Source organism: Agelaius tricolor, unplaced genomic scaffold (assembly GCF_023055355.1).
Source record: "Agelaius tricolor isolate 1412-34295 unplaced genomic scaffold, bAgeTri1.0.p SCAF_25, whole genome shotgun sequence".
Classification (NCBI taxonomy): domain Eukaryota; kingdom Metazoa; phylum Chordata; class Aves; order Passeriformes; family Icteridae; genus Agelaius; species Agelaius tricolor.
Window position 1 is genome coordinate 2,572,923 of NW_027269285.1, and position 13,317 is coordinate 2,586,239.

Consider the following 13,317-nt stretch of genomic DNA (forward strand, 5'->3'; position numbering starts at 1 on the left):
GCGCGTGCGCAGAGGGCGCCGTGAAGCCGCGGCGGGCGGGAGCGGCCGGGCCGCTTGCCCAGAGCGCGCTGTGCGCGTGCGCCTGGCGGGCGGTTCGAAGGAGCGGCGGGGGAAGGCGGGGATGAGGTGAGACCTGAGGGACCCCGGGGCAAACCGGGACCTGCACCGACATCATCGGGACCCCGCGACGTGATCTTGAGGAGAAAGGCTCGGGGATGGGCCTCGGGACCGAGGGGCGTGAGGGCAGGCAGCGCCGGGAACATGGCTGTGTTCCCTGAGGGGGAGCCCGGCCCTGAGGGGGTTCTGTGCCCGCGGGGACCCGAGTGCGGCTCTCCGCGGAGAGAATCGGGCACGGGAGGGTCGGTGTCGAACGCTTTGGACATGAGCCTTTCCTGGCAGTAATTCAGATATTTATTTATTTTCTGCGTGAGCGGTGACTCGGTCTCCCAGTGACGCCCGGCGTGGCCCGACACGGGCTGGAATCGGACAGGAATGGCAATGAGTGCTGGTACAGGAGGGCTGAGGCACGGCTGGCATGGCAGTGAGGAACAGCAGCCCAGAATAACCAAGAGAGTTTTTAAAAAAAAATTGACCTTGTTTCTGTGAAGGAGTAGAAAAGTGAGAAAGCAGAGCTGCTGTCAAATGCTGAGTGGGGAAAAATGTCAAAACATAGCAGGATGGAGTCAAACAGTTTGCTCTGTGTGGTGGAAACAAGGGGAATTCTGCAGGGAGTCCTTTTGTCCTCAGCAGGCTTGGACACCAGGCCTGGTGCAGTTCTCAGCTGGAAAACAGCTACGTTTTTGAACTGGTTTAAGATTTCCAATTTTGCATCCTAACTCTTATCTAACTCTTGAGTTATAATTACTTATTCCCGTCCTGCTTTACCAAGCAAAAGTGAGAATACAAATAATTTCTTTTTCAGGCTTAAACACCAAGTGAATAAGGATGTCAATTGTCACAGTGCAGCTCGGGCAGTGTGGGAACCAGATTGGGCACGAGGTGTTCAGTGCTCTCTGCAGTGACATCCGTGGCACCCACGGGCTGTGCTCCACAAATGAGAACCAGTCCTACCAAGATTCCTGCAAGGAGCGGTTCTTCTGCCAGGAGGAATCTGCAGGTACAGCTTTAAAGGGCTTTTTTTCCCCTCTGAGGGTCTGATTTGAGCACAGAGAAACATAAAATGGTTTATTTCATGAAAGATCTGTGTTCTCTGGAGCTCAGATTTGGTTTAGGCACAATAAATGGTTCAGCAGAAATCAGGGCATGGCCAGATCCTTTCTGTATTGGCCCATTAGGAGTGGTAGGAATAACCCCGGGACATTGTAGCCATCCAAGCCCATCGTCCCATTAAACAACCAGCACTTTTCCCCAGGTCTGTTTTCCTTCCTGTGCAGTGCCTGTTGCCCGGGCCGTGCTGGTGGACATGGAGCCCAAAGTGATCAGCCAGGCCTTGGCCACGGCTGCCAGCTCTGGCCACTGGAGGTACAGCAGCCGCTCACACTTCTGCCAGAAGCAAGGATCTGGGAACAACTGGGCCAACGGGTAGGAACAGCTGCCTCAGCCTCCCCGGGGCAGTTCTGGAGGCTGAGGAGCTGCTCAGACTCCCCAGGATGGTAATGCAGCAGCTGTGGCACTGAAAGCAAAATGTGCTTTATGAATAACTTCACCTTTGTGCTTTCATTGTGATGGCCTGTCTTGGAGCTCTGTGTCACCCACAGGTACTGTGTTCACGGGCCCAGACACAAAGAAGCAATCATGGACCTGGTGCAGAGAGAAGCAGAGAGGTGTGACAGACTGGGGGGATTTCTCACAGTCATGAGCATGGCTGGGGGCACAGGATCAGGCCTGGGAGCCTTTGTGACCCAGTGTTTGAGAGATGCTTTTCCAAGCTCCTTCATACTGAACCACATCATCTGGCCCTATGGCACTGGGGAGGTGAATGTCATGTTGCCTTTTAATATGTAATAATATTTTACATGGAATTTATAGGGTTATAATCAGTGGTTACTTTTAAACAAAATACCTACAACAGAAATAAACTAAGTAATAGGTAAATAAACATAATAAATGGGTAATTATAAACATACATAAAATAAACATAAAATGAAATAAACATAAAAATAGAAATAGCCATAAAAATGGGTAAATAGAAAAAATAAAAATAGAAATAAACATAAAAAATGGGTACATTTTACACTGAAAAAGTTCGTGACTCACTATCACACCCAAAGAATTTTTACCAAAAAATTCCTCTTGATAATTTAATTGCTGAAGTGATGCAGATTCACAAGAAGCCAACTAGAAATCTCCTGCTGTGCTCTTATCTCAGCATTGTAATCAGTTCCCAGGCAGATCTGGTGCCAGCATGTTTGTCTGGAGAGAGATGGATAACCTGATTTTCACAGGTCTTGCCCTCTTTCCATGAAAAGGCTCTGACCTCATTCTGCACTCTGGCAAAGAAAATGAATCACTTCCTAAATCATAACTGAGGAAACAGCAGGAGCCAGGGGATTATAAACTAAAAGGAGATTAAATTGTTTGACTCTTCTTTGTGTGTGTTTTTTGTTTGCTTCCAGGTCATTGTTCAAAACTACAACTCTGTTTTGACTCTGTCACATCTGTACCACTCCTCAGATGCCCTCCTTGTCCACGAGAATGATGTCATCCACAAGATCTGTGCCCAGCTGATGAATATCAAACAGATTTCCTTCAGGGATGTCAACCAAGTCATTGCCCACCAGCTGGGCAGCGTTTTCCAGCCTGCTCACCCTGCAGGAGGGGGCTCAGGCTACAGCAGGAACCCCTTAGGTACCAAAGGCAGCAGCCACTCACCCTGGTGGGCTCAGCAAAGCTGGAGCTGAAGTGCTGCAGGCTCCTTGCTCGAGTGTTTGGATACATCCCAAGTTTTAGGACAGGAAAAGAAGCTCAATCCCAATGTTGTAGCAGAGTCAAAAATAGATTCCCCCAACTTCTGGTTTCATTCTTTACCAAAAGCCCTGTTTCTCCTTTTTCAAGTGATCACAGACTCCCTTGTACCTGTTTACATTTCAGAGGAAATTTGTGCAGGGCAGTAATTTTGGACTGAGTTCCACATTTCACTTTGGGTTAGAAGTTTGGATGAGCTGAAACAAACTGACTGTTTTAAAGTTTGCTTAGGCACAAGAGAACTGGGTAGAAACATGCAGCAGACTGACATTTGTACCTTGAAAGAATTAGAGAAAGTTGCCCATATTGCTTGTAAAATTAAACCTCCAGATCTGTCTGGAGTGCAGAGAGAGTCCTTGAGATTTTTGAAGGAAACTGTAACATAAAAGCTACAACCCCCTGTACAGAACTCAGCAACACCCAGCAAGTTTGGTTGGCTTTGAAATTGCCAACCTGTGAACATTCCCCAGTCCCTCCCATCTGAACTGCCCTGTGCAATATCTCTGTCAAACATGAGCAGCTGCTGCTTTCTCCTTTCAGGAGATTTGATGGAGACGTTGGTCCCACATCCCGAGTTCAGGATGCTGGGCCTGAGGAACATCCCCCAGATGCCCGAGAGCTCCCTGCCCTACAGCACCTTCAGCTGGCCCGGCCTCCTCAAACACCTCAGGCAGATGCTCATTGCTAATGCTCAGATGGAGGAAGGTAAATAAACACCAGCCCTTCACTCTTGAAACGTTCATTTGTGCAGATGCAATAAAGCTGCATGGTTGGGAGAGTTCAGAAGAAGCTGCTGCCCTCAGCAGGAGTTTGCCCCCACCAAACCAGCTGCTCCTTTCACCATTCCCTCAGCTGCTCCCTGATTGCTCCTGCTCTGCTTCCAGACATCTCAGTTAATTATAACTCTTGGAAACACACAAACCAAGCTGACAGTCTGTGCACTTCATTTACATAACTCATTTGGAACATTCCTTGGATGGTGAGCTCTGCTTTTTCTTTTTACACCTTCTATGCATAAAAATGAGGCTCAGCTCTCCCATGTGATTTACATGGAGAATTCAGCTACAGCTCCCAGTTATGCAAGGAATGGGCTGGAGGCTTGCTCAGTGTACACACAGGTACCCAGGCAAATCCTGCTGGACAAGCACTGCTGTTCTCTGGGAATTGTGACTGCTACAAACTCCAGTGTGGTCTCAGCTTGGGGCACAGGGACAGTTCCCATCTGCATCCTCACAGAACATTCACTTGCTTTTCCATCTCCTTCTCCCAATCCCAAAGGCATCGATTGGCAAGTGCGACCACCACACGCAGGCTCCTCCATCCCCTCCACAAACAAACCCCTGCACTTCAACACCTCCATTGCCAACCTGCTTGTCCTGAGAGGAAAAGATGTGCACAGCGTGGACTTGGGTAAGGGAGGAGCCCAGCACCTCGGGGGGCTGGGTTCACATCTCACTGCTGCCTTTGCAGCCACACCTGGTGCAAACAGAAACATCCCAGGACCACACATTTGACTCCTAAAGTTGATATTCCCTCCAGAAACATTTTGCTGTCCAAGGCCACATTGTCTAATTGCTTAGAGCTGTTGTGTTTTACTTCTGAGTTTCCTGAAGCACTTTAGGGAAGGAGGAAGAGATTGGAGTCTGTATATCTGGAATTCTTGGCTATAATGTCTGAAAATAAATTTAGCAGTTTCTGGAGTGGTGAGCATTGCTGGCAGCTGCAGTATCCACACCAGTGGGCTCCTAGGTAATCTGAGGAACCTGTTTAAAGTTGTATTTTCAGCAGGCTGCCCACTGTGCAGGTGACAGCACTGATTAGGCCACACAGGGATCAGGGGTGGGATTGTTCCAAAGGCTCTCCTGTTTCTGTCCTGTTTCTGCTGCAGGAAGTTTCCAAGATCCCTCCTTGTACACATCGTGGCTGAACCCCCAGGAGGCTTTTAATGCATGGAAAACTCCCAGAGCATTTAACAAGTATGAAAAATCTGCAGCTTTGGTCAGCAACAGCCAGTTCCTGCTGAAACCTCTTGACAGCATCGTAGGAAAAGCTTGGAATATGTTTGCTTCCAAGTAAGTGAAAATAATTATGCAGGTATTTCACTAATTGCCAATATCTTCACTGATTTCTAATGTCTGAGCCATTCTTCAACACACAGAGCTTACCTCCACCAGTACACAAAGTTTGGAATCCAAGAGGAAGATTTCCTGGACTGCTTCACAACCCTGGAACAAGTTATCTCCAGTTACACCAACCTGTGATTTATTGCTTTGGTAAGAGGGCCTGAAATAGAGATTTCCTGAAAGAACCAAGCTGGAAAACCTTCCACCAACTCCCTGAAGTATGTAAATTATTGACTGGAGTTATTTTTCAGTCTTAGGAGCAGAGTGTCTGTGTGTGTGTGTGTGAATAGCAAGAACTGTAGCTGAACTGAATATATTAATATTATTCTTATTTAATATATCTAATAAATACCTATTTTTCAATACATTTGCTATATACTGTAGCTACATCCTTTTCTGACCATTTCACTAAGCAAAACTACAACTCCTGCTTTTTTCCAAGTTATAAGTTAATTAACTTGTTAATTATTTAAACATATTTACGATGGGGATGGCTGGCAAATTGCAGATGTAAGAATTTACCATTTGATGTCATAAATACAATACATTTTCTAATTTCCAAAGTCCCTTGAAGGACTTGGCTCCTTTTTGCACGAATTTTACCACGACCACAAGGTGGTGCCCTGGGAAGCTGCAGCTCCCTCCTGGCTGGAGAAGGGGGGGAATGACTTGGGAAGGCACCACTGAATTAAAATGAATAAAAGAGTGCAGGAGAATTAAAGATTATCTTGTAACACTGAGCTCTTCATTAATGGTAGGGGAGCTTTGGGAATTCTTGCCATCCCCCCCATGTCACCCTGTTCTCCCACAGAAATAATCCCACAGGCCAAAAATTAAAAGAATTAAATCAATCTCAAGGACATTTTCCTTGACAAATGGACAAATTCCACAGTGCCCCTTCAGGTTTTGGTGCCATTTCATTGGCAGCTCAGAGCTGGGACCTGCTCTGGCCAGAAGGGATTTTCTGCTGTTTCTGCCACTTTCAACCATTGTCTAATTTGGGTATTTTCACAGAAGGAACTGCAGGAAAGATTGCACAAGAAGTTCAGACAAACAGCACAGGCAATTGGAGTTTGCAGGAACAAAGGGTCAGGAAAGGAGACCATGGTGAGCTTCTCCCTCCTCCAAAAGGCACAGGATGTTCAGCAGCACAGAAATAAACTCCCAGGGTGTCTTCAAGAGATCACAAACAGAATTTCCAGAAATGAGACCAGGTAACTCCATGAAAAACTGGCCAGGTCCCAGGAATCCTTTTCCTTCTCCCTTCACAGAACAGGTAAAGGAGTTTTTCAAAAGGCTAAGGACAGGTGAGTGCCCTGAGAAAGGAGGAAGAGAGCACTGGGTTATTGTAGTGCTGTGGCAATAAATAACTTTATTGCAGAAATAACCTCGTGTTATCTCTGCATTCATAATTCTGAGCATGAGGCAAGCACAGCAGGTGCTCAGTGAACCCATGAATGATACAGAACCATATTTGTTATTTATTTATGGCACTTCAGGCTAATGGAGCAGGATATTTGGTCTTTTTTGTTTGTTTGATGGCAGAATTTGTGCCATGTCAGGAAGCACAGCACACAGGTAAGATGTCTGACCCCAAAGCAAAAATTCAAATTTTAGCTGCTATAATCCCCTACTGCTCTGGAGCAGGGGCTGACAGGAATTGTTTTAGGCACCTCTGAACTTCTTCCTGTGAATGTTTTTCAGTCCTGAAATTCTCACACCCTTTTCCAAACTCAGCCTTCATTTTTTTTTTGATCTATGATGGGATTCCTTTATTTTTTCCCCAGGATGTGGAGAGGGTCAGAGGGACAGGAAGTAAGCAGCCACTGTCAAATTGTCATCACCTGCAATGGCATTAAAAGTGGAGGAGTAATTCTCTATGTAATTGAGAAAATTAATTATGCAAATAGAGCCTGGAAGGAGGCCTTTATTCCATCAACAATTGCAATTAAAGAGGCAGATCAAAGGTCAGCACAGGCCAATGGCTCAGACAGGAACAGCAGAACCAGGGGCCCTGACCTTGCTCGTTGTAGGCAAAGCCCCCACAGGATGTCCCTAAGGCAGAACAATGCTCCAGTCTCACCATTGTTTGTTGGAGCAGACAGGTGCAGCTCACTTGGAAGCTGATTCAAGAACTCCAACGATAGCAGACATTTCATGGACAGGAGAACATTTATTTGACCACAAAAAAAAAACCCCAAAACAAACCCTACCCCCCTAAAAACAACCCACAAACAAAGCAAAATAAAACAAACCCACCAAAATCAAAAATAACCTTTAACAATCTAAAATGTTTTAAACACAGTGTTTGGCAATGTAGTTACAAATTATTTCTTTGGGCAGAAATAAATATTGGTGTTTTTAAGGTTAGACTCAGTACCAGCACAGGAAGGATGGAAATGTGTAAGAGAAAAGAATCTGTGGTTCCCACAACAACCAGGGTTTAACACATGAAAAGAGGAAATTATATTCAAATTACCAGTTGAAACACTACTGAGAAGCACTAAGGTACAAAAGGGCCTTGAATGAATAATTCACTTCTTTCTGCATTTGCTAATAAATTTAGTATGGATAAATATTATGAAATGAGAGCCCAAACATCCAAAAGGAAATAGGACTGAGTGTACTCTAAAGAAATCTGCTTTTTGCTGGACTCCACTGTAAAAACTGCACGAGAGGAATCAGGAAAGTGATTCATGGATACGATATAGCCCGAAAAGCTCCCAAAGGAACCGAGCTGCTGCCTTTCCTCAAGGGCAGCCCGGAGCGAGCTTTGCCAGGGCAGCCAAAGCCCCCGGAGCTTCCTGCTCCCGGCTCTTCCCAGGGCAGCCCGGGCAGCTCCAAGGCCTGGAGCTGGAGCCGATAACGCCGAGTGTGAAGCGCGGAGCTTTTCCGGCTCTTTCAGCCCAACCGGGCTCACAATGGTCCCTTCTGAGCCCCATTGTGGGATCCTGGCCCCGCAGGCCCGGCCGCTTCCCCTGCACAGCCCAGCCCCGCTTAACCCTTTCCAGGAGCTGTGAGAGAGAAATTCCTGCCGCCCACAGGGAAAAGCTGCAAACGGCCCCCGAGGGGAGATGGCAGAAGCTGCTCCTCAGGAAATCAAGGCAATTTTTAGACTAAAGGTGCTCCATGATAAAGAGCATGGAAGAAATGTAAATTCTAACCCCATGTTCATACAAGCCTGAGAGATATCAAACAGTGGCTCCTAAGAGAGTCACACTTATCTGTGTGGATTAGGTGCTAGAAACCTTCTTGTCTTAAAGCCAAACTTAAAAATCCCAAATGTTACACTCTAAGATATAAAAATTAGTAAACTGAGGGTGTTCTCCAGGCCAAGATTCCTATTTTAAAAGCAAAAGCACTAAGTGGAGAAACTAAATAAGCCACTAGTTAAAAAACAACAAAAAAAAAAGACATAAAAACATTTCTTGAGGTTTTGTTTCACTGGTTGTGTGTGAGGAGAAAGGAGCCCCGTGCTGGACTTGCACTGAAATGGGTGCATTCTGCTAAAATGATTATTGTACATATTTGGTTACATGGACAATGTCATGTTTATTTAAGGCTCACAAAAATACCCTTCACTTGCCTGAGATGGTGTTTTGTGGGCAGCATTGGGTTTGAATTTGTGCCCAGCAGTGCCCAAGATGTACCAGATCATTTCCAGGCCCATCCCAGAGGCTGAAGGTGGAATCAAATCCTGCCTGGGGCTGGCAAGGGCAGCTGGGGCTGCTCCCTGCAGGCTCCTGTGGGGCTGCTGAGAGCTGGGCCCTGGCTCACAGCTCCTTCCTGCTCCCCTCATGCCTGGAACCATCCTGAGCCCAAGGATTTACCTGCCCAAGGAGGGGCTCACTGCTGCTGCTGCTGCCCTGTCCTCTGCCACTTGCAGAGCAAACTCTGGGAAGTTTCCTCCCCACCCCACTTTGGCAATTCCAGCCTGTGTTACCTGCCTGGGAGTCTCTGGAGTCAGCAATTGTGTTTATGGAGTGATTTGGGGTTGTGAATCTTTCCTTTATAGGCTGAATTTTGGTGAAATAACCAAAACAGTCAAAACCATAAATATGGCAATGAAAAACCAAAAATCCAATTCAAAACTCTGCTCCCAAGAACAAAGCTTCCATTCCCCCCCACCAGCCACACAGCTCAGAGTCTCAGAATTTCATATTATTTTCCTCTATAAAGATTTAGTCAGGCTCCCCCTCAAACCCAGTATTTTCACATAAGAACCAGACACAAACCTGGCATGTGCTGTGAAAGGAGAGCTCACTCTTCAGTGACATCAGGAAGGAAACCTCAGCCCGTGGGGTCCTGTTCCAGCTGAACAACCCTGCAGGAACAGGCTTGAACTTGGCCAAAACCGGCTCCACACGAGGGCAGAGAGGGCTCCGAGGCTCGAGGGAGGGCGCAGCAGTGACACTTTCAAGCAAGGGCTCTCAGGCTCTGCCAAACACCACTTCAAGCCTTTCCTTTCTCACCGAATTGCAAGGATCTCTCAGTCCCAGCTGGAACCTATTGCCAGAGATTGCCTCACTTCCCCCACAGACACCTGGCTCCTCCTGGGCCGCCCTGGGCTCTGCCCCAGGCAGGAGAGGGAGAGGCACTTTGTACAGAGTTAAAGGAGGCAGAGAATGAAAATCACCACTTGCAGTAGCAAAATACTGCTCTGAAAATGGTTTTGGCACCCATTCGTTGGAAGTCGAGTAAATACCAGCTTCAGGCATCTTAAAAGTTTCCTCCTTGCTGCTCCCCACCTCGGGCCTTACACAACAGCCAGGAATGCACTGCCTGTGTCACAGGAGGTCAGCTGGGCTGAGGAGAGACCTACAAATGCAGGAATCTGAGAAATGAAACGTTATGAAAATATCCTAAATATGAAGAGCTCTCCAGAGAGCAGCTGCAGCAATGCAGGCCCTGGGAGCAGTGAGGTTTCCGACCAGCCCAGAGAGGTTTTGTGACCATGGTGGGATCTGCACGAGGTTGTAAATCTGAATGTGTTTTCTCTTTGAGACAGAGAAATGCTGAGCACAGAAACTTGTGTTTTCCCATCAAAGGATGGAGAAATCCTAATAACCTTTCTGAGGCAAGCCACAGTCCCTCAAAGTGTGAGCCCTGAACAAGGTGTTGATGTTTTAAACAGCAGCAGCTCCTGCAAGAGAACTGCCAGGCTCTTTCCTGCCAGCACAAAGAGGCACCACGAGGTCATTTCCTGATGCAAGGAGCTTTGGGCAATGCGTGGCTGTGCCATGAACTTCTCACAGGTGACACCAGAGTCACCAGCCCGCGGTGGCGGCCCAGAGGAGCCCTTGACAGAGCCGGGTGTGGCTTCAGCAGAGCAGGAACGGTCCCCGAGCTGCCGCTGCCCCCCCCGGGTTCCTCCTTGCCGCGGCCCGGGCAGCGCTGGAACAGCCCAGCAATGGCCTGGGGGCTGCCCGGGAAGGGTCCACAGCGGCTCAGAGCCCCTCAAACAGCGCTGCTGAACGCTGACCTTTGGTCTAATGCCAATGCAGCCGCTGCTCTTTGACCCAATTCAGGGATAATAATAATAATAATAAATTAATAAAACCTCCTCAGCACAACAAAGGGCAGTGCTAAAGCAAACTAACCCCAAGCTGGGCTCATTCCAGGTTCCCATTTGCACTTTGTTCCACCGCACCTGGACACTGCCAGCACTGAAGGGCTGAGTGGCCTCAACAACCTCTTCACTGTAATTCAAACATGGTAATAATCACCTTTTATAGGCCAAATTACCAAGGTTTTTTTCCTGAATTTTTAACACATTCCAAGCAGTCACAGATTGCGGGGCTCTCCCACTTTGGAGAGGTGACATAACAGTGGTGAGTTTTTATTTGAGCTCCTTCCCCTCCTGTGACAGCTGACCCAGGTTGTTCCAGCCTCTCCCTCGGCCAGAACAATGCTCTGCTGCCTTTCACGAAGGCTGAGTGGATGCATCGATAAACAAGTGAAATGTATGAAGAAATTCAGGCCAGCACTTCCTACCCTCCATTAGGCACCTGAATTAGCAAAGCCACAGCAGGCTCAGAGTTTTTCACCCCAATCCTGCTAGAAATGACTTTGCAAGAGCACATGCAGACATTTACCCCCTGTCTGAAAGCACCAGAGGGGTTCACAGGGAGGGGCCTGCCCCAGTGCCCTCAGCTGGGTCCCAGTGATCCAGCACCGATCCTCACCTGCCCAACAGGATCCCCTCCCACTCTCCAGCAGCTGCTGCCGTCTGCAGAGAGCTGGGGGAAGTTCTCACTGTTTTCTTACTGCTTTTCCTTTCTCTCCAAAAAACAACCAAATTTACAGCAAAAAAAAGCAGAATTTTAAATCTCAGAAGAGTCATTCCAATTACCTTACCTATAACTACATCCAGCCTTTTAACTGCTGATTACAGAGTATTTTTAACCATGTGCTTCAAAGAAAACTGACTATTTTTACCTCCAAAGAACACACCCAAGCCCCACCATTCTTTACACTTGCCATCGATTTTGTTCACTAACATTTCTATTTCTGCTTGATAATCAGGGAAACATCCCGAGTGTTTGCACTGAGCAGTGCCTGCAGCTAAGAGGGGGAGGCTGATTCTAACGATGAAATAATGAAATAACGAAGGCCAAAAGCACAGCAGGGAAGGGCTTTCTGGAACAGCACCAAGGCCCTGCCAAGTGTCGGTGACAAGGATGTTCTGGCAGGAGCAGGCAGCTGGGGGAGCTGAACAGAGCCAGGGTGACAGTGGCAGGAGGGCAGGGCTGGGGACAGGGAGCAGCAGCTCTGATGCTCTGAGGGATGCACAGACTGCCCTGCCCTGCCCTGAGCTCTGCTTGCAGCACCAATTCCTGCTGGGGCAGGGGTGGCAGCGCTGCCACCTCAGGTGTGGGCAGCCACAATCCCCAGGGCACGGGAAAACAGGGAGAGAACCCAGAGGAGGAGGAGGAGCTGCACCCCCCCTGACCTCGTTTCACAGATAATGGGACTAAAATAAAAATCTGTCACATTAAAGTCATTAGTTGTTCTTACAGGGCTGTTACCTCCATGTGATTTTCACTCATTCCCAGCAAAAAGCAAGGTACTTTATTTAGTGTCTAACTGCATAAAACAGCAGCTAAAAATAGGGATTTGTGCCAAGATTGTTCCTCTTGCAAGAGCTCCCTTTGGATTTGTCCCCAACACACTGAACTGACTTGACTGCTGCTAATGTGTAATGAAGAGATGTACAACAAAAGGAAACTTTGGGTTAAGGGACCAAAATCCACGTTTTGAGGTCAAGTGCTAAAGGCTGAGTCCTTCTCTGAAGGCACAAAATGCAACTGCTGAATTATCTCCTGAATTATCTCCTGAATTATCTCCTGTGCTCACACTGGACAATGCCTGGGACCCAAATGTCACAGTGTGACCAAGAGAGTTTAATAAGAGAATGGAAACAATCCAGCTGAAATAAACACTGGGAAACGTTATTTCTTTGTTTATTTAAGCAAACATAAAACTATCCATTGCAAGTCTCATCAGGTTTGTGTCATTTTTGTGTCATTTTCCTTCTATTTTTATGGGTTTCTTTACCTTTTACCAAGTCTTATCTCCCAGATAGAAGCAGGTAGAATGATCACTCTATTCTTTAATTAGAGTTAGAAAGCTTCACCATAACAGCAGAGCTTATTGGAATGGACACACGGAAACACAAGCTGAAGAACAACATATATATATATATATATATATAATTCACACTATAAATATGTAAACATATTGAACCAAAAGTTGGAAAAAGTTTTCAGTTTTCCTTGTGGTTTTCCAGTGGGCAAGAGGCAGAATTCTAAGGAGACCTCTAAAATGTGCAGTTTATTGGTGCAGGCTCTAGGGAAAAGGGTTTTTTTCTCTTTTTGTTATTGTTGCAATGTCCTGATTCCAACCTGAGAACACGCAGGGACCCCAGCACAGCCTAAATCATCAATGCCATCCCCTCCCAGAAGTGTGAGAGGTTAATAAATAAATACCTGTGGCCTTCAGGTGACAGCTCTGGGGACCCAACAGCTGCCACACGGAGTGGGGAGAGCAGCCAAGGGCTGTCACTGAGCCAGTGTCCCGAGTGATCCCTCACAGAGTGCAACACCCAGGCTCTGCAGGCTGGAAAGGTGAAGTTCCAAACACAGCTGTGGGGTTTGGAGTTGGACCAGAGCAAGTTCTTTGTGACATTACTGTCAAAGGCCATATTCAGGACAAAAACTGGTAAATGTATTAAATACTGTTCACCTTTTAAAAACCACCAGAGCAGCCT

At 47.1% G+C, this 13,317-nt stretch overlaps 1 protein-coding gene across 5 annotated transcripts; it reads left to right on the forward strand.

The window, feature by feature from the left end:
• The first annotated feature begins 20 nt into the window (after positions 1-20).
• TUBD1 (tubulin delta 1) lies at positions 21-5,415 on the forward strand. 5 transcript variants are annotated; one of them, XM_071448073.1, is made up of 9 exons: positions 21-126; positions 923-1,117; positions 1,395-1,542; positions 1,719-1,935; positions 2,577-2,808; positions 3,466-3,630; positions 4,204-4,335; positions 4,814-4,997; positions 5,084-5,415. In XM_071448073.1, exons 2-9 carry the CDS (start codon positions 946-948, stop codon positions 5,184-5,186), a joined length of 1,353 nt encoding a protein of 450 aa, XP_071304174.1. In that variant the 5' UTR covers positions 21-126; positions 923-945; the 3' UTR covers positions 5,187-5,415. The 5 variants fall into 5 exon arrangements, with proteins under 5 accessions (XP_071304174.1, XP_071304175.1, XP_071304176.1 ...); XM_071448074.1 differs by having other exon boundaries at positions 1,395-1,482; XM_071448075.1 differs by lacking the exon at positions 4,204-4,335.
• Positions 5,416-13,317: the final 7,902 nt, after the last annotated feature.

Excerpts from the sequence above, each read along its gene's own strand:
- TUBD1 (XM_071448073.1), top strand. The coding sequence starts at position 946 with ATGTCAATTGTCACAGTGCAGCTCGGGCAGTGTGGGAACCAGATTGGG. Across the intron at positions 1,118-1,394 it reads CTGCCAGGAGGAATCTGCAG|TGCCTGTTGCCCGGGCCGTG; the intron begins GTACAGCTTTAA and ends CTTCCTGTGCAG. Across the intron at positions 1,543-1,718 it reads GGGAACAACTGGGCCAACGG|GTACTGTGTTCACGGGCCCA; the intron begins GTAGGAACAGCT and ends TGTCACCCACAG.